The sequence below is a fragment of the Pyrus communis genome, chromosome 12 (genome assembly GCF_041283825.1).
Source record: "Pyrus communis isolate YQ-2024b chromosome 12, ASM4128382v1, whole genome shotgun sequence".
In the NCBI taxonomy this organism is placed as follows: Eukaryota; Viridiplantae; Streptophyta; class Magnoliopsida; order Rosales; family Rosaceae; genus Pyrus; species Pyrus communis.
In genome coordinates, this window is record NC_142576.1 from 23509140 (window position 1) to 23528674 (window position 19535).

A 19535-nucleotide genomic window follows, 5' to 3' on the forward strand; every position below is an offset into this window, starting at 1 on the left:
TAGGGGCACCTGAATAGTAACACCTTGAGTTCAAGTGTTTAGGGGCATGTTAATTTTATGGCCGGTTTAATCTAAAAATATTTAGATTCCAATAACTATTGAAAAATCACTAAACCAGACACTTATTAACTACATAAAATTAATTAGTGAATAATAATTACTAATTACTAAACCCTGACCTTTAGCTCTAGAAAACATTTTACGCGGGAATTAATGAAAATGTTCACTTGATGTGATTTTCTCCTTTATTAAGCCCCAAAACTATTTCTCGTTAATTTTTTGAAGTTGAAAAATAGAAAGAAAAAATGAAAACTAACTGTGGGGTCTCCCAAACGAGATTTGTAAGTGTCCAAAATCTTTGAAATGTGCTAACTTAATTTTAGGAAACATGTGGTGCGAGTAAAATGACTATAACTTTGGCTTATAAGTTTATAACGAATATTGTAAAAGTTCTCAACATCGATTAGAGAAGTATGGGTTATAAATCATAATTTTTGTGAAAATTTGAAATTTTTAGTTTTAGGAAATATTTGCATCGGAGTTAAGGAAAATATTGGAAGACCTTTGGACGTAATACCGTTTATTAGCTCCTGAAACTATTTTTTTTGATTGATTTTTTAAGTTGAAAATTTGAGAGTATCTTTAGATTTAGGTTTTAAATCATTAATTTCAAGTGTTTAAATATTAATTATAATAGATTTAGCATGGAAAATATATTTTGAAGAACATGAATGTGATAGTTTGTAGTTATGGTAAGAGAAATAAAATAAATAAAAAGGAAAATTTTGAAAATAGGGGGATCGGTAAAAAGATAGCGACTATGATTCATTACAATTGCTAGGGTACTAGCGATTCTTCAAAACACAATCGCTAAAGTGCTAGCAACTCCCTTCCGAGAGGATCGGAGTAAAATACCGATCGTAACATTTTTCCCCCTCCATTTTCTTTTTCTTTTTCCATTGAATTTCTTTTGCTAGTGCGTGACTTTATTCAGATTCAAATACCTTTTATATTTATATCCTTATTTTCGAATTTTTTGACATGGATTATAAGAAACTTTTCACCAAAAATAAATACATTTTGAAGAACATCAAGATGATAGTTTCGTGTTGTGGTATGGGTAAGACGAAAATTTAACAAAAAATAAATAAAATAAAACTTTAAATAAATACAATTAATGGTTTAGACGCAAACCAAACTCACGCTTAATCCCAAACTTATGCCCACTAGAAAGTTCAAGACACCGTAGAAGCAGTGGAGGCCCATGAGGTTTAGTGTTTAGGGGCACGTGAATAGTAACACCTTGAGTTCAAGTGTTTAGGGGCGTGTTAATTTTATAGCCGTTTTAATCTAAAAATATTTAGATTCCAATAAATATTGAAAAATCACTAAACCTGACACTTATTAACTACATAAAATTAATTAGTGAATCATAATTACTAATTACTAAACCATAACCTTTAGCTCTAGAAAACATTTTACGCGGGAATTAACGAAAATGTTCACTTGATGTGATTTTATCCTTTATTAAGCCCCGAAACTATTTCTCGTTAATTTTTTGAAGTTGAAAAATAGAAAGAAAAAATGAAAACTAACAATGGGGTCTCCCAAAAGAGATTTGTTGTCACATCCCGACTCGGGGGGGACCACTTCCCGGGTCCGCTCCACCACCGTAGCACGATATTGTCTGCTTTGGGCCCCGACCACGCCATCACGGTTTTGTTTCTAGGAACTCATATGAGAACTTTCCGATGGGTCACCCATCCTAATGCTCTCGCGCGCTACTCGCTTAACTTCAGAGTTCTCATGGAACCCGAAGCCAGTGAACTCCTAAAAGGCGTCGTGCTAGGTAGAGATGGGAATATGCATATAAGGATCACTCCCCTGGGCGATGTGGGATGTCACAATCCACCCCCCTTAGGGGCCCGACGTCCTCGTCGACACACCACGACCAAGGTTAGTCTCTGATACGAAAATGTCACATCCCGGCCCGGGGGGGGACCACTTCCCGGCCCCGCTCCACCACCGTAGCACGATATTGTCCGCTTTGGGCCCCGACCACGCCCTCACGGTTTTGTTTTTAGGAACTCAAACGAGAACTTCTCGATGGGTCACCCATCCTGGGAATTCTCTCGCGCGCTACTCGCTTAACTTCAGAGTTCCCATGGAACCCGAAGCCAGTGAGTTCTCAAAAGGCCTCGTGCTAGGTAGAGATGGGAATATACATATAAGGATCACTCCCCTGGGCGATGTGGGATGTCACATTTGTAGGTGTCCAAAATCTTGGAAATGTGCTAACTTAATTTTAGGAAACATGTGGTGCGAGTAAAATGACTATAACTTTGGCTTATAAGCTTATAACAAATATTGTAAAAGTTCTCAACATCGATTAGAGAAATATGGGTTTTAAATCACAAATTTTGTGAAAATTTGAAATTTTTAGCTTTAGGAAATATTTGTGTCAGAGTTAAGGAAAATATTGGAAGACCTTTGGACGTAATACCGTTTATTAGGTCCTGAAACTTTTTTTTTTATTGATTTTTTAAGTTGAAAATTTGAGAGTATCTTTAAATTTAGGTTTTAAATCATTAATTTCAAGTGTTTAAATATTAATTATAATAGATTTAGCATGGAAAATATATTTTGAAGAACATAAATATGATAGTTTGTAGTTATGGTAAGAAAAATAAAATAAATAAAAAGGAAAAATTTAAAAAGAGGGGGATCGGTAAGAAGAAAGCGACTTTGATGGTGTACAATTGCTAGCGTACTAGGAAGAATACAATTGTTAGCGTACTAGCAATCCTTCTTGAACTCAATCGCTATCGTCTTAGCAACTCCCTTCAGGGAGGATCGAAGGAAAGTATCGATCGTAACATTTTTCCCCCTCCTTTTCCTTTTTCTTTTTCCATTGAATTTCTTTTGCTAGTGCGTTACTTTATTCAGGTTCAAATACCTTTTATATTTGTATCCTTATTTTCAAATTTTTTGACATGGATTATAAGAAAATTTTCACCAAAAATACATTTTGTAGAACATCAAGATGATAATTTCGTGTTGTTGTATCGGCAAGACGAAAATTTAACAAAAATAAAAATAAATAAAACTTTAAATAAATAAAATTAATGGTTTAGACGCAGTCCTAACTCACGTCTAAGCCCAAACTTATGCCCACTAGAAAGTTCAAGACGCCGTAGAAGCAGTGGAGGCCCATGAGGTTTAGTGTTTAGGGGCATAAATAGTAACACCTTGAGTTCAAGTGTTTAGAGGTGTGTTAATTTTATAGCCGTTTTAATCTAAAAATATTTAGATTCCATTAAATATTGAAAAATCACTAAACCTGACACTTATTAACTACATAAAATTAATTAGTGAATCATAATTACTAATTACTAAACCATAATCTTTAGCTCTAGAAAACATTTTACGCGGGAATTAATAAAAATGTTCACTTGATGTGATTTTCTCCTTTATTAAGCCCCGAAACTATTTCTCGTTAATTTTTTGAAGTTGAAAAATAGAAAGAAAAAATGAAAACTAACAATGGGGTCTCCCAAAAGAGATTTGTAGGTGTCCAAAATCTTGGAAATGTGCTAACTTAATTTTAGGAAACATTTGGTGTGAGTAAAATGACTATAACTTTGGCTTATAAGTTTATAACAAATATTGTAAAAGTTCTCAACATCAATTAGAGAAGTATGGGTTATAAATCATAATTTTTGTGAAAATTTGAAATTTTAGCTTTAGGAAATATTTGCGTCGGAGTTAAGGAAAATATTGGAAGACCTTTGGACGTAATACCGTTTATGAGCTCCTGAAACTATTTTTTTTATTGATTTTTTAAGTTGAAAATTTGAGAGTATCTTTAAATTTAGGTTTTAAATCATTAATTTCAAGTGTTTAAATATTAATTATAATAGATTTAGCATGAAAAATATATTTTGAAGAACATGAATATGATAGTTTGTAGTTATGGTAAGAAAAATAAAATAAATAAAAAGGAAAAATTTAGAAAGAGGGGGATCGGTAAGAAGTAAGCGATTTTTCTCTGTATAATTGCTACCGTACTAGCGATTCTTCCCGAACTCAATTGCTATTTTTCTAGCAACTCTCTTCAGGGAGAATCGGAGGAAAATACCGATCGTAACATTTTTCCCCCTTCTTTTTCTTTTTCTTTTTCTTTTTCCATTGAAATTCTTTTGCTAGTGCATTACTTTATTCAGATTCAAATACCTTTTATATTTGTATCCTTATTTTCAAAATTTTTTGACATGGATTATAAGAAAATTTTCACCAAAAATACATTTTGTAGAACATCAAGATGATAGTTTCGTGTTGTGGTATGGGCAAGAAGAAAATTTAACAAAAAAAAAAGAAAACTTTAAATAAATAAAATTAATGGTTTAGACGCAATCTAAACTCACGCCTAAGCCCAAACTTATGCCCACTAGAAAGTTCAAGACGCCGTAGAAGCAGTGGAGGCCCATGAGGTTTAGTGTTTAGGGGCACGTGAATAATAACACCTTGAGTTCAAGTGTTTAGGGGCGTGTTAATTTTATAGCCGTTTTAATCTAAAAATATTTAGATTCCAATAAATATTGAAAAATCACTAAACCTGACACTTATTAACTACATAAAATTAATTAGTGAATCATAATTACTAATTACTAAACCATAACCTTTAGCTCTAGAAAACATTTTACGCGGGAATTAACGAAAATGTTCACTTGATGTGATTTTATCCTTTATGAAGCCCCGAAACTATTTCACGTTAATTTTTTGAAGTTGAAAAATAGAAAGAAAAAATGAAAACTAACAGTGGGGTCTCCCAAAAGAGATTTGTAGGTGTACAAAATCTTGGAAATGTGCTAACTTAATTTTAGGAAACATGTGGTGCGAGTAAAATGACTATAACTTTGGCTTATAAGTTTATAACGAATATTGTAAAAGTTCACAACATTGATTAGAGAAGTATGGGTTATAAATCACAATTTTTGTGAAAATTTGAGATTTTTAGCTTTAGGAAATATTTGCGTCGGAGTTAAGGAAAATATTGGAAGACCTTTGGACGTAATACCATTTATTAGCTCCTGAAACTATTTTTTTTATTGATTTTTTAAGTTGAAAATTTGAGAGTATCTTTAAATTTAGGTTTTAAATCATTAATTTCAAGTGTTTAAATATTAATTATAATAGATTTAGCATGGAAAATATATTTTAAAGAACATGAATATGATAGTTTGTAGTTATGGTAAGAGAAATAAAATAAATGAAAAGGAAAATTTTGAACAGAGAGGGATCGGTAAGAAGATAGCGACTATGATTCATTACAATTGCTAGTGAGATAGCGATTCTGTTTGTATTAAATCGCTAGTTCTTTTGCAACTGTCTTCATTGAGGATCGGAGTCAAAGTACCGATCTTAACATTTCCCCTCCCTCCTTTTATCATGAAATCAATAATAAATTCCCCTCTAAAGAAATCAAAGTTTACCGAGTACGCCCGGTGCCGTATTTAGCTCTTTTTTGGGATGCTCCGGAGCACCCAATATTTTAGGTAAATCTGCAATGCAATAGCTAAAACATCCAGACTATCGAGTACTTCGAATCACCTAAAAAATTTAGGGCTTCCAATACAACGTAACTGAACTCATTGATATTTAACATGCCAGTGATGGAGCTCCTTACCTAAATTTATTTTGGTGGATGGCCGATAAGCCCGATAAGCTATTGTTGTACCTAAGAAAATGAACTTATGAAAGCTCGTTCTTGTTTCACACCAAAATGGAAAACAATAAAGAAGCCATTTACAAATCTAAGAAAATGAGTGCCATGTTTCTCTTCATTTTGCATATCAATAAATTCCTCTGCAGATCCCTCTTCGTGTTTTTAATCGATTTTTCGAGATTTATCACCATTTTTTTTTCTCAATTCTTGACACCAAACTAGTCTCTCATGTGTGAAGCAGAAGTGCCTGTCCGTTCAATAGCAAGGGTGGAGACCTCAAACAATTTTCCTATGTGAAATTAAAATAGTAGTAATAAAGGGTTACTTAATACTACGGTTTTGTGAAATTTATCTTTACTTGTAAGTGAGAAGTTTTAGGTTCGATTCTCACCAAAGGTAAATTTAAATCATATTATTGCTAACCAATTGTAAAGGTAAATCTAATCTTTAATGTAGATATTATTGTTTATTAAAAAAAAATGTAGTAATAAAGGAAAAGAGACATCAGGACGAGACGAATTTTCAAAATCATTTGTTGACGAGAGGAAATCTCTGTTTTTGTAGGAGAATAAAACAGGAGAAGTAGTTAATGTGAGTAAAAGAGAGACCGGAGGCTGGCACTTTCCTTTAAGTTGCATTAAGATATGAGTTTTTAATGCTAAAGAACCTCGGCTGATGGTTTTCCAACTTCGGCTGATGTGGACTGGGTGAGAGGCTTAGAAATTGTTTGACAATGTTTTAAAAATGATTAAAATTGGTTTTAAAAAAAAACATTTTTGGGTTTCAAAAGTATTAAAAATGTTTTTTTTTTTTTTTTTTTTTTGTAAAAATCACTATTTATATTCTTATTGTAGGAAACATTTCAAATACTTTTTCAAGATTCATTTATATTTTTACTAAAGATTGATTCCAAAACATTTTTCACATAAAATGTTTTTAATCATTTTAAAAGCAATTGCAAACGAGCTTTATACGAAAAAGAAACATCAAAATGGTTGGGTCTAGAGGCAGCCCGGAGACAAGGTGAATAAGGCATACGTTTTAGGCCTTGCTTTAAATTAGGCACCGTACTTTCTTCATGTTCTCATTATATATGTAAAAAATTCATCATTTATCTCTTATTCTTAGAAATCTAGTATGATGCACCTCCAATTTATATTATTGTGAAAAATATCACATTAAGGTACTAAATTAGAAAGGTCTCATTTCATTTTCGTATTAGGTCTCAATTTGCAACGGAACGTCTAGTTGTATCTTAAATTATATATCATACATACGTTACTCATGTGCTTTAACATTTTCCCATGATTATTTTGAGATATCGTCACCTTATCATCCTCATTTCATATAACTCGTTCTCAATGTAAAATTTTTGTGTTCACTTAAAATACCCTCACATAGTACTATTATTACACGTGTTATAATGTGGTTGATGATGAGACCGATCTGCCCCATTACTAGAGGAGGATGTACATTGGGATGAAGGTCCCAGGACCACCCGGGGTTCGGAAAATATTCATGTGAAGATCTTCTGAGGACCCTTCGAATGTTTGGTACAAGTCCTTTTTGTGCAAACCAAGTAATTGATGTAATATCTGCTAGGCATATCTCGACAAGTTGTGTAGACAACACACGCCAAATTCTCTTGATACTACTCAGATTGCTTTGGCATGTGTCAATATCTGTATACTTGTGCGCAACATGGGTTGGCTGACAACACGCCGAACAATTATTCGACGCAATGTCTCAATAAATAAACTAAATTTTTTTTGCGCACTTCACACTCCATTTCTATCTTAAAAATTTTAATTTTAAACACTAAAACCCCCAAAGTTCAAATCCTAAACCTACACATAAGAATGGTTGAGATGCATAGCAAATGAAGTCCATTCTCGTGGAATTGGGAATTTGGGATAGCTAAGAAATTAATTGGGCCTTCAAGATTTCTTTAATGCAACATCAAAGCAACCACCTACCAAACAGAGGGCAGATAGAAAATTAATGCAAAATTCACCAATTTGCGTTACAGTTCTTACAATCCCAACTCTTTATAATTTATGCACTATATTGTATAAAATCCCACCACCTTGACTACTACTACTACCACCACTGCCACTACCACAACCAACTAGGCTTTTGAAAATGGCTGAGCAACCAAAAGGCCGGGCAGTTGGTGCCATGGAGAACAGCTGGTGCCGGGCGGTCCCCGGCGGCACGGGCATAACGGTGCTAGGTTTTGACATATCCAAAGCCCCGGATATGGTCAAATACCAAACCGCTCTTCACAAACTCCAGAATGCCCACCCAATCCTCAACTCTAGGCTCCATACCAATACCAAAGCAAACACATTCTCCTTTGTCACATCCCCTACTCCTTTTGTCCAAATCAAAACATTGGACCTCTCATCAACTTTGGAAATCCTTGAAACCCTCTCAAACCCTAGCAACAGTTCAGTCTCTCCCTTCCATCTGATCCTTGAGTATGAGCTCAACCAAAACACTTGGACTAAAACTACTTCGTCGTCATCGTCGTCTCCGCCAAATGATCATGACATGTTCTTTGGAACCATCTACACCCTACCGGACGCCAAGTGGGTGGCAGTGATGAGGTTCCACGTGGCAGCATGCGACCACACTACAGCTGAGACTATGCTGAGAGAGTTGCTTGGGTTCTTGACGAGTGCTGATGATGGTGATGATGGTGGAGAGGGGAAAGGGATAGTGAAGGAAACTGGGAATAAAGGGGAGGCCAATTTTGGAATTGAGGATCTCGTTCCTGCTAGGGTTGCTAAGAAACCCTTTTGGAGTCGTGGGGGTGACATGATTAGTTACTCTCTGAATACCGTCAGGCTGTCAAGTTTGAAATTCAAAGACTACAAATCAGTTAGATCGTCCCAGGTGGTGAGGTTTCAGATGAATCAAGATGAAACGAAGAGGATTCTCACTGTAAGTTTTATATGTATATAGATATGCATGCAGCCTCAAATTTTCCGTCACGCTTGTAATGAGTAGTACCGCAGCTACCGCTACTAATTTACAGTAGCTGATAGAGTGTTGATATTTCTAAATATCGATAAGTTAAAAAAATCTAAAAGAAATTTGTATATATAAAAAAAAATAGAAAGTGTAGAATGACATTTTTAGACTATCAATAGTATTGTATCAAAGTATACTCTAACATTGTAGATGAGTACCGGTACCCAATAACTCTATCATTTATATATATAAGGTTTTTCTTTGGTCAAAATATATAGAGTTTGTTGAGACCCTTGTGTTATATGAAATCAAAATTTGTAGGGATGCAAGGCCAGAGAGATTAAACTATGTGGAGCATTGGTGGCTGCTGGATTGATTGCAGCAGATAAATGCTCGAAACCTAATCAAAAGAAGAAGTATGGAGTGCTGACACTCATTGATTGCCGCTCCGATCTTGATCCAGCTCTTTCAATTCACCACTTTGGTAATTCACACTACTCTCTCAGTGATCTTAATCATACATAAACGTACAGACAGTAAGAGAGGATTTTCACAAAACAAGTACTTTGTTATCGTAACAACTCTTGTGTCATAGAAGTTGTTCTAACATGTTATGATTATCTATAATAAATCGAAGGCATGAAAAGTCATAATCCTAGCTAGACATGTTTGGGTTTGTGTCTGGTATACTTGACCTATCTATTTGTCCTTGCGAGGGAGACTTGACAGTAACTTGGTTTGCTAAGAGTACTCAATAAATTAATAGCAGCATATCTAGAATTAATGTATGAGATGGCATCTTGAAATTGAATTTACACACATGTCGCTGACCAATCCACTCGTGTCACATGGCACGAGCAATCTCACATAAGTTTTTCTCGTGTGATATGATGCTACAAAACATATATAGTTACAAAAGGTCGTACTGGATGAGAACTCTATGATTTGTTTTTTATTTAGACCATACAATTCTAGGATTTTTCTACCCGTGATGGTAATAAAGAGAACTACCGTTTGACCTTCAGGGAATTACCACTCTATCATCCCCCTCGTCCACACCATAAAAGGAGGAGAAAATCTATGGGAGCTGGCCAAGAAAACCTACACGGCCTTTGCAAACTCCAAAAAGAACGACAAACACTTCACGGATTTGGCTACCCTGAGCTTCGTGATGTGCAAGGCCATCGATAACCCGGCCTTGACCCCATCATCTTCACTGAGAACATCATTCATGACAGTGTTTGAAGACACGATCATTGATGATTACAATGACATACAGCGAGAGCTGGGAGTAGATGACTACATCGGCTGCTCTTCGGTGCATGGCATTGGCCCTTCCATTGCGGTTTTCGACACAATAAGGAATGGAAGGTTGGACTGTGTTTGTGTGTATCCAACACCGTTGCACTCGAGAGAGCAAATGCTGGAGCTGGTTGATAACATGAAGAAAATTCTTGTGGATTGTGACAGCAAGAGATAAGCTTAAGAGTGTGTGGCCAGGTAGTAATATTATTATTGGTTATTGAAGGGTTTTATGTGTTGGCAATATTCACATCAGAGTGCCATGTCATCAAGAGTTTGTTGAAAGGTTGTTAGATTGATAGAGTTTATTGCTGTTATGCTTGTTATATCTGTTAGCTTTGGAGCTAAGCTTCGTACTCTATATAATTGAGTGATGAATCATATTGTAATTGATTCAAGTCTTTGGATAATAAAGATCATTTCCCTTCTTCTCTGTTGGCTCCCTAGCTCTTCATCTTCTCAATTCTTCACTGCTCTTTAATTTTTTCAATGTAGTTAACATGGCATCAGAGCCATCAGGCTCACGCCATTGATTCTGGTGGTTCCGTATTTTTTTTAATTAGATTTCATTTTCTAGTTTTATTTTCTCTTCAGATTTTCTTGAATTTTCATCAAGTTCTTCGGTGTTTCCTTCTTCACTTTGATCCCTGAACCGGAGAAGGAAGCAGAATCAATTTCTTACTCAGTTTTTGTGGATGTGAATCGGCTGAGAAGGAGCGTTCTTTTGGAGATCCTTGGTGCCACCAACGTGTTCCAGGCGGCTCTGTTTCTTGAAGGGGTCCATACTCTCGGGAAGTAGAATTGCTTGGCGATTTGATATGGGTTCATCTTTTTCAAGAGAAATTGCAACCCAGACGACGACATCAACAACTTAATCCACATAGGGATCGAATTCGGGTTCCAGAGAAATGAAGCTTTGATCATTCCCAACTGGGTTTTGGAAGTTCGATCAGAAGTTATCACATAGGCTCTCAACAGAACAACAAATGCTTAGTCGCATGTGTTATTTCATACTAAAATTTGTTCTTGCCGGGTTCCAAGAGCAAGATTTTCTAGAAGATTACCTTCTCCTTATTCAATCCAACTCCCACCTCTATCTCACCGTCGCTTATCTCAATCAGATCATTGACATGCACGGATACAAGAAGATCTACAAAGTTCCTAAGAAACGTTTGAGGGACGCTGTGAGTTCGTTGTCGTTTGACCGACTTCTGCTGATTGTGATCAAAACAGAGGTGAAGATCTTCATTCATATATTTTCTAGTTCGGGTACAGATTCAAGGTTCGCAAAATTGTCAGGTTCATTCATATCTTGCACTCTATGTGTTTGATGGAGTGTCGCAGTCCAAGTTCTTTGCTTCAAATTGCATAATTGTTAAAGGTTGATAGCCATAAGTGTTGAAATCATGGAATTTGTAGATAAATGAGGTGTTTGTTGGGATAGAGAGGCTGATAGCCATTTCCCTTTTATGTTCCACTTCAGAAAGGCCGATAGCCAAAAGTGTGTAGAATTCTTGCTGCGAGGTGTTTGTTGGGATAGAGAGGCCGATAGCCATTTCCCTTTTGCATCCCACTTCAGAAAGGCCGTTAGCCAGAAGTGTGTGTAGAATTCTTGTTGTGATTTACTTACGAAAATTAAGATTTTATTGCTTTAGAAAGGCCGATAGCTAGAAGTGTTTGAAGGGTTCTTGCAAAGATTCAATTTGAAGTGTTTAGAGTGTTGATACAATGGTGGATTCAAGTGTCAAGATTGAAGGGTTGTTGGGAATGTTGACTGTAAAACTTCAGGATGATAATTTTGTTAAGTGGAGCTATCAATTCCAGTCACATAGTGAAGACAAGAAATACAACTAGACAGAGACGTTTTGAAAACTAGGCTGATTAATTGATGATGGGAGCAAAGGATTAATTGATAATGCAGATGCATGAAGACACCTTTAAACACCAAGAACAGAGGATTAATTGATGATGGGAGCAAGGCTAGGAGTACATGGACAAGAAGGATTTCATTGTTCTGCATTTCTCAAGCACTCATACAATCTCAAACTGGAAATCCGAGTTGAGATTGAGGGGGCATGTTGGCAATATTCACATCAAAGTGCCATGTCATCAAGAGTTTGTTGAAAGGTTGTTAGATTGATAGAGTTGGTTATTGCTGTTATGCTTGTTATATCTGTTATCTTTGGAGCTAAGCTTCGTACTCTATATAATTGAGTGATGAATCATATTGTAATTATTCAAGTCTTTTGATAATAAAGATCATTTCCTTTCTTCTCAGTTGGCTCCCTAGCTCTTCATCTTCTCAATTCTTCATTGCTCTTTAATTTTTCCAACGTAGTTAACATTACGTGTGTGCTGAAAAAATTGAGTACTAAACTATCTACATAAACTGAAGTTTGTATGTTTTTCAGTTTATGATGCAGCACTTGTTCTATATATGCTGGCATAATTATATATGATTTGCGTTTGTGATCTTTATCTATAAAATTCATTGAACTGATTAGCTCGCCATCCATCGTATGTGTTTCTGCTAATACTTGAACAAGTTCTCGTTCCATGTCGTCAGAGGCGAAAACTTCCATGAAATCACTAAAGTTAGCCGGTCAGCTGTATCTTTCACATCCTGAGGTAGTTCCTTGTACAAGCAGCTACAACGCCACTTTGACATTTCGTTATATCACAAGATGGTATAACGACGAATGCAAAATGAGAATCCTGGAAACGTTAAGAGCTACAAAATCTAAACATACAGGCTTTGTTGAATGGTATTTGGACGACGTTGCGACGACTACCGTTTGACTTGTACGTTATACTGAAATAGAGGTAGAATGCTCTAACAAAACTTCTCACAAATTGAAAACCAAACTTCCAAGAAAAAGAAAAAAAAATACATGATCTGAAAAGGCATAATAGTCTCGCAAAGTCCAAATACTTGTACAAGCCATCCGCAACCCTTAATTTTTAGGGAAGAATCCCAAATAGCTTCGTTTCCGTCTATTCGGTTGCCACAAAAATAACAAAAGGGCCGGGAAGAGATGAGAACGGCAGCGACAAATTATTTGTTTCTTTTCCTTTCTCATCGTCAATTTATGCATTTTGTATGTTCTTTCATTCCGTTTTCTTTAAATGATTCATGCGGTTCTGATCAGAATCCTTCAAGAAATAACATAGGCCTGAACAAGCGTTGGTAGGTAAATTAAAGAATGTGACGATGACACCACTAATATTGATGTAGAATTAAAATTGGGAATTGTTATTGACAGTCTAAAAATTTCATTCTACACTCCAAACTTTCTATATTTGGAAAGAAAAATACATTTTTGAGGAGTGTAGAATGAGATTTTTGAAGTGCCAATAACACTTCCCTAAAAATTAAGAAAACATTTACCTGCAAAACGTAAACCACTCTGTATAACATGGAATGACATGAATTTTTTTTCTTTTGAAACAGGATGACTGGGAATCGCACTCCAACACGCAATGTGAGCTAGAATTAGAACTAGCGATAGCTTTGACATATCACGCTAAATGCCTATATTACGACGACTTGTCACCGTACATCCTTTTCTTCGCCGATACCATCAAATACCAAGCAGTATGATACAAAATATCCAACCCATAATATTTCTTGAAATCTTTCATAATCTCAGTTGCCCTTAATAGTTGGAAGAAATTTGCTCAATTAGAATGGATGACACCACTTTTGATGATATCATGCCACCCTTCCGGTTCAGTGGCGAAGCTACGTGAGGGCGAGGAGTGGCGGCCACCCCTCCCCTTGCTGGAAAACACGCCTAGGAGCATTGCTTTAGCCCCTCCGCTCTTGCCGAAAGTGAGAATTCCCGCTCCGATGATCTGGTTTCTGCAGCAGGGCTGGGTTTGTTTTTTTTTTTTTTTTTTTTTTTTTTAGATTTGAAAACGAAATCTTAAAAAAAATTAAAAAAAATAAAAAAAGTTGTTGCAGAGCAGCGGAACTTGCAAAGAAGATGAAGGCTAATCAATTTGATATTCCCTATACCAAATAGCAACAACTGAAGAAAAATTAAAGCCAAAAGAAAACTCTTGCATCGATTCATCTCCACCATAAAATTGATGCTCATCATAGTACATATCTTATACAAACACACAGTTTGATTCCTGTGCAAAACATGATAGGCAATAGCATCAATTGACATAGGATAAGAACGATTAAAACTACAAAATAAAAAAATAAAAAATCCCAAATTATTGTCCATGGACAAGTTAAGCAGCGGAATGAAGAGGTCGTCGGTGCTGGCTTGCTTCAACGGCAAGAGTTGGACGCCTCTGCTTCTAGTGACGACGCTTTTAGTCTCCTAATTATGATTCTGGTGGAGATGGTGGAGGTCATTGCCAATGGGGTCGCCGGAGAAGGAAGGGATTGGGCAAGGTGTATTCGGGGGCCACATAGAAGAGGTATTAAGGGTGATATCTAAAGTGTTTTGTTGCTAGAATAGTAGATATGTTGTTGTTTGGTTAGAGGGTTGAGAATGACAGTTGTCGTAATTTAATTGGGCCATGAAGTCTAGTGAGTAAAATTGGTACTGAATGGTGAGTAAGTATTGTCCCAAGTATTATCCTTTATCTTAAACTCTCACATTATCTAAAATATTGTATTACTTTTTAAAAAATAATGCAAATATTGTTTAATGCTTATTTTACGATAAAAGAAACTCATTTAAATCCATCTAAGCTCCTGCCTAGATCTCGTCTAGGTGCCTAGCTACAAGACCTCAGTCTGTTGTCTAACTAGCGCCTAACGTTTTTTAGAATCTAATCCTAGCCAATGTAAGCATTTACATTGGTTTTGATATTACCGCTCACAACGGCTTTGGTGGAGAGACCATTTTTTGCTATGAATATAGACTCAAAACTTTGCACTCTCTAATATAAAAACAACCGGTTCGATTGAACTTTGCACTCTCTCTCTCTTTCATTCTCAATGCCGAAGGCTCAAATTGAAGTAGCCGTTCTCTCTCTCTCTCTCTCTCTCTCTCTCTCTCTCTCTCTCTCTCTCTCTCTCTCTCTCTCTCTCTCTCTCTCTCTCTCTCTCTCTCTCTCTCTCTCTCTCTCTCTCTCTCTCTCTCTCTCTCTCTCTCTCTCTCTCGAACCTCAAATTCGGCCACGAGTCCACGACCACCTCTCAAGTCTTCCTCCACCATACTGATTGTCTCCAAGCTTGCGTTAACCTTTTCTTTTTGTTAATATTTTTTTTTATATGTATTTTGTTTTAACTTCTTAGAAAGGCTTCACAACCTTGAAAAGAAAAACTCTTTCGTTTTGCATATTCTTACACATTTGATATTTTGCAGTAGACTAATAGTGTATTGATGTTTTTTTATTAAGCTCTTATTTTGATGTAGATGTAGTACTTAACAACAAATGTGTTTTTATGTTTTAAAGTAATATTTACACAGTAAGGTGGTATGTGCAAATTTAGAAATTTTTTTTTTTCTTAATGGGTCGGTAAAGTGACCCAACATGTTAAGAACCCGTTAAGATAACAGGTGTTATACGAAAACATTAAACACAACCCATTTGTCAGGCCTATCTAAAAAGGTGGGGGAGGCGGCTGAGTCTCACAATGAGCTAACAATAATATGGTTCTAATACGCCTGGAATCGAACCTAAAACCTCTTACTTATAAGTGAAGAAAAATACTACTAGACCATAATACTAAATAACTTCAATTTTGAGATTTGAACCATTATTTTATTTACTATTTATTAGCGTGATTGTTTCACACTTCCTAAATCTCTCCGTAATCTAAAAGACTAGGTTCATTGCCTGATGATTAGGTTCACCCTAAACCCTAAATCTTCTTGATTAGGTCTTTTTTTTTTTTTTAGTCAACTTCTTTATTAGGTTAATTATATGGAAGATATATATCTTGGTGTGCACTGAAGACAAATTGACTAATATACTGTATATTTGTGTCACATGTATTGGTGAGCTCTACATTTATTAGAAAGATAGTACAAATAAACGGTAAGTATAGTATTACTCGAAAATGAATGAAATCACTAGAAGTTCTTTTTACAACATTGTCCAAATCCTTTAAATCAAAGTTTAATTTTAAACGAAACTGAATTTTCTTCATATATAGACAACATACTTAACTGATGTTATGGTCCTATGTATGGTCACACTTACATGAGAGCGATATGTGGATAAGAAAAGGATGAACATATCATCACGACTTTGGAAAATGAATTATTTGGAACCCATATGAATTTGAGATATTGGAAGAAACTGAAAATAAAAACTTCTTTATCTAAAATGGTCTGTGAGATTTGAAATCGATAGAATTTGTCCCTACGTTTGTCCACCATCAATCATTTTGATGATTCTGTGAAAAATCTACATTAAATAAAGATAAAATAACAAAAATACTCAATTTTTGTCAAATCATTTTAACCTATTGTTTATTAAATTGAGGGTAGTTTTGTCATTTTAATCTTTATTTAACATAACTATTCACGGAAAGACCAAAATGATTGATGATGGACAATCTCATGAACCACTTGTATTAATTTTAAATCTCAAAAACTAAAATGAAGAGTTATACAAATCTCAAAAACCATTTTAATTGAAAAACCGAAAATAAATAATGACGATCTCATTCTATGCCACACCCATATCCCGTCAACTCCGTTAAGATTGAGTTCCGATGATTTTTCATGGATAGGGGTCTCATATGATGGGTTAAATCATTCCCATGTCCATATAATTGTATATATGATGGTGTACGATCATTTTGAAGTGCTTATACAATTGTCACAGGAATCAGACATAAAAGGTAAAACTTAAATATTGAATGATTTTTTGTGTATAGAAAACACTTGTCACATTGTGTATCATCTCACATATTTCATAATATGAGTGGAGATTAACACCACATGACGGTGTGTCGAGTGCAGTGGTAAAGCCACAACAATGCAAGGAAGTGTGGCCACATCTATATTATCGAAAATCTCTATGAAGAGCGAGGAATTTGCCCCTCCGAATATGCATAGCAAATGTTCGACGAAATGTTTTCTTCCATGTCGGCAATTTTGGGCAAATATCTGTCAATATCCACAAAATCGATTATATCAACCAAAATTTCCACAATTTTTTAGCCCAAAACCAAAAATTGATCAGCCTTTTTTTTTTTGTCAACAATAACTTGAACGTATTGGGTCAATTAGTAGTACTTAGATAATATGTTATTGTTGACTCTAAAAATTACAAAACCTACTTGGTGCGCAGGCTGAGTAACTAATAAGCTAACTACGTCCTTCGGTCGAATGCGGGGCGTGCCAACTCGTCGGCCGAGCTTGGCCGAGGAGTAAAATTTGTTGATGTAGCTTTGAGCGCGTCATTGACTTCTCTATCTTGCGATTGCGACCGAGGAAAGAACACTCTCGGTCTCTGGGTTCTACAGTCTGAAGACAAGGCTACTAATTCTGCGGAGTTCACAAATCGTCGGAGCCCGATTCGGTCACTGTGATTATATTCGTAAGAGTATAAGCACGTCGAATCGTGACCAAACTGTATGGGCACAGGTACTCAAACGTGATGTATGTCTTGATGGTAAACGTAGTTCGGCCATCGGAATGCCGAACCCTGAAACTTACTTGCGAGTATCCAATCATAAAACCACTCGGCGTCCAGTACGCCGAGTAATGCAATTCGTAACACCTAACTATGCCGAGAAGGCTAGTAAGGTGACCTCTGCCAACAAAGGTTCGAAAACCCTTCTCGGCCGAGACTTAGATAGATAACCGGTCGACCTCGACGCAGTGCTGTTTATCCAAACTGAATGTGCTTCTCGGTCGGCTGATTCTACGGCAGCAGTGCTGTTTATCCAAACTGAAGATGCTCGCGGGGTGCTTCCACAGTGCTGTTTATCCAAACTGAAGGTGTGTCGGCAGGAAAAGAAAGGGAAAAATCTCAAGGTGTTTGAGAGGTTTTGCGCAGGGCAATTGTATGCTGATTTGAAGGGGGTTTTCTGTTGCATGATTTCTTGTATTTATAGAACCCCCTTCCTTGAGACCAACTCTGATTTGGATTGGGAGTCCTTGTCCCATTTCGACTCTAACTCGATCAAACCTACTCCCACTGGGATTCTGAATTTTCCTTCTTTTCGAGGCTTTATTCCTTGCCAGTCGAGAATCCTGGTCGCACCAGGACTTCCTCGACCTTTTCTATTTATGCCGACTACTTAGGATAGGATTTGGCCGATCCTGCCAACTGGCCCGAGATTTATTATTTGGCCCATAGTATTTGTCATTACCTTGGGCCGAGCACATCCTGCCGCTCGGCCCAACAATAATATTTTGGGCCCAAACAGTTATATAATGAAATATATGATATACACACTACCTAATTTTTATACAACATATTTGAGTGCATCTGTAAAATATTTTCTCCAAATGTCTATCGATATCGAAATAAAATATATGCCGATATTTTTGTAAAAATCGATATTTAAAACTTTCGTTGTGGTAGACTTGCCGTAGTGCTGCGCTGTGCATGTGTTAAATTTTTGTTTTTTAATCTCATGCTAAAAGCATTTGGTTATCTAATTTTTTTTTTTGAACCTTTTACCTTTTTAAATTTCGTCTTTCCTCACACAATTCTTGACTTCGCGACATTTTTCGTGCATTGAAAAACTTCTCCAAAAGTTAGGCCACGAATTTACCTAGCTACACCTATATAATAATGGTCATCTCATTACAATATATATCGTCATCTCTTTTAAAGAACATGTTAAGGAGACCACATGTTTATAAGACATTGATCTACCATTTGATGTGGTAAATAATATGTACATATCTTGGCAAATAAATGTTCGTATAACTGCTACTAAATGAAAAATGAATGGTATAAACCTTGGTCGTAATTACCATTTAGAACATAACACTTACTAAAAATAAAGCACACATATTCTTTTCCAGGATAGCATATCCCTACGGGCCCAGGTATCCCCAAAATAATAATATGAAAATGTACCAAATATTAAGAATTAGACTGAAATGCACACAAAAGTTGACCCATAAATAAAGAAAAATACTTAAAAAGCAAACACAATTTTGAGTTTATGATCCGAACAATTTATATTATAAATTTATATTGTAAACATTATCTATGAAAGGAATTTAAATTAAAGTTGTTAATCAATTAATTATTGTAAACAAATAAACGGTTCGTAATTTTTACAAATTCATTATATTTATTTAATTTTTTGTAAAAATAATCGTTACATAGGAATCTAAAATATAAACGATTTTGATTTCATGAATCGGCTACGTAATTAATTGAGGATGAACTCCTCACTATGCATTGAGGAGCCAATGGTCTTTTACTTTCTAGTTAAAATAAATGAATAAATAAATAAAACGTGGTCTTTTATTTTCACATAAGACCATCTCTAATGGTTGGGCTAAAAATCAAATTTTTTAGTCCGAAAAATTTAGCTTTTAGCCCAGAAACAGTTTTTTTGCTCCAACCTTTCTAGCCTAAAATTTTA

At 35.6% G+C, this 19535-nt stretch overlaps 1 protein-coding gene across 2 annotated transcripts; it reads left to right on the plus strand.

Moving 5' to 3' along the window:
• The first annotated feature begins 7707 nt into the window (after window positions 1–7707).
• LOC137745747 (uncharacterized) lies at window positions 7708–12280 on the plus strand. Of its 2 annotated transcripts, XR_015954289.1 has the most exons (4): window positions 7783–8671; window positions 9023–9185; window positions 9727–10289; window positions 12131–12280. XR_015954289.1 is itself a non-coding variant. In XM_068485749.2 (3 exons), exons 1-3 carry the CDS (start codon window positions 7868–7870, stop codon window positions 10179–10181), a joined length of 1422 nt encoding a protein of 473 aa, XP_068341850.1. In that variant the 5' UTR covers window positions 7708–7867; the 3' UTR covers window positions 10182–12280. The 2 variants fall into 2 exon arrangements, 1 of the variants encoding a protein (XP_068341850.1); XM_068485749.2 differs by having other exon boundaries at window positions 7708–8671; window positions 9727–12280.
• The last annotated feature ends 7255 nt before the right edge of the window (window positions 12281–19535 follow it).

What these genes read in the sequence shown, in the direction of transcription:
- LOC137745747 (XM_068485749.2), top strand. Translation starts at nt 7,868, where the DNA reads ATGGCTGAGCAACCAAAAGGCCGGGCAGTTGGTGCCATGGAGAACAGC. An exon ending in AAACGAAGAGGATTCTCACT is followed by an intron (nt 8,672 to 9,022) that starts GTAAGTTTTATA and finishes CAAAATTTGTAG; the next exon opens with GGATGCAAGGCCAGAGAGAT. An exon ending in TCTTTCAATTCACCACTTTG is followed by an intron (nt 9,186 to 9,726) that starts GTAATTCACACT and finishes TTTGACCTTCAG; the next exon opens with GGAATTACCACTCTATCATC.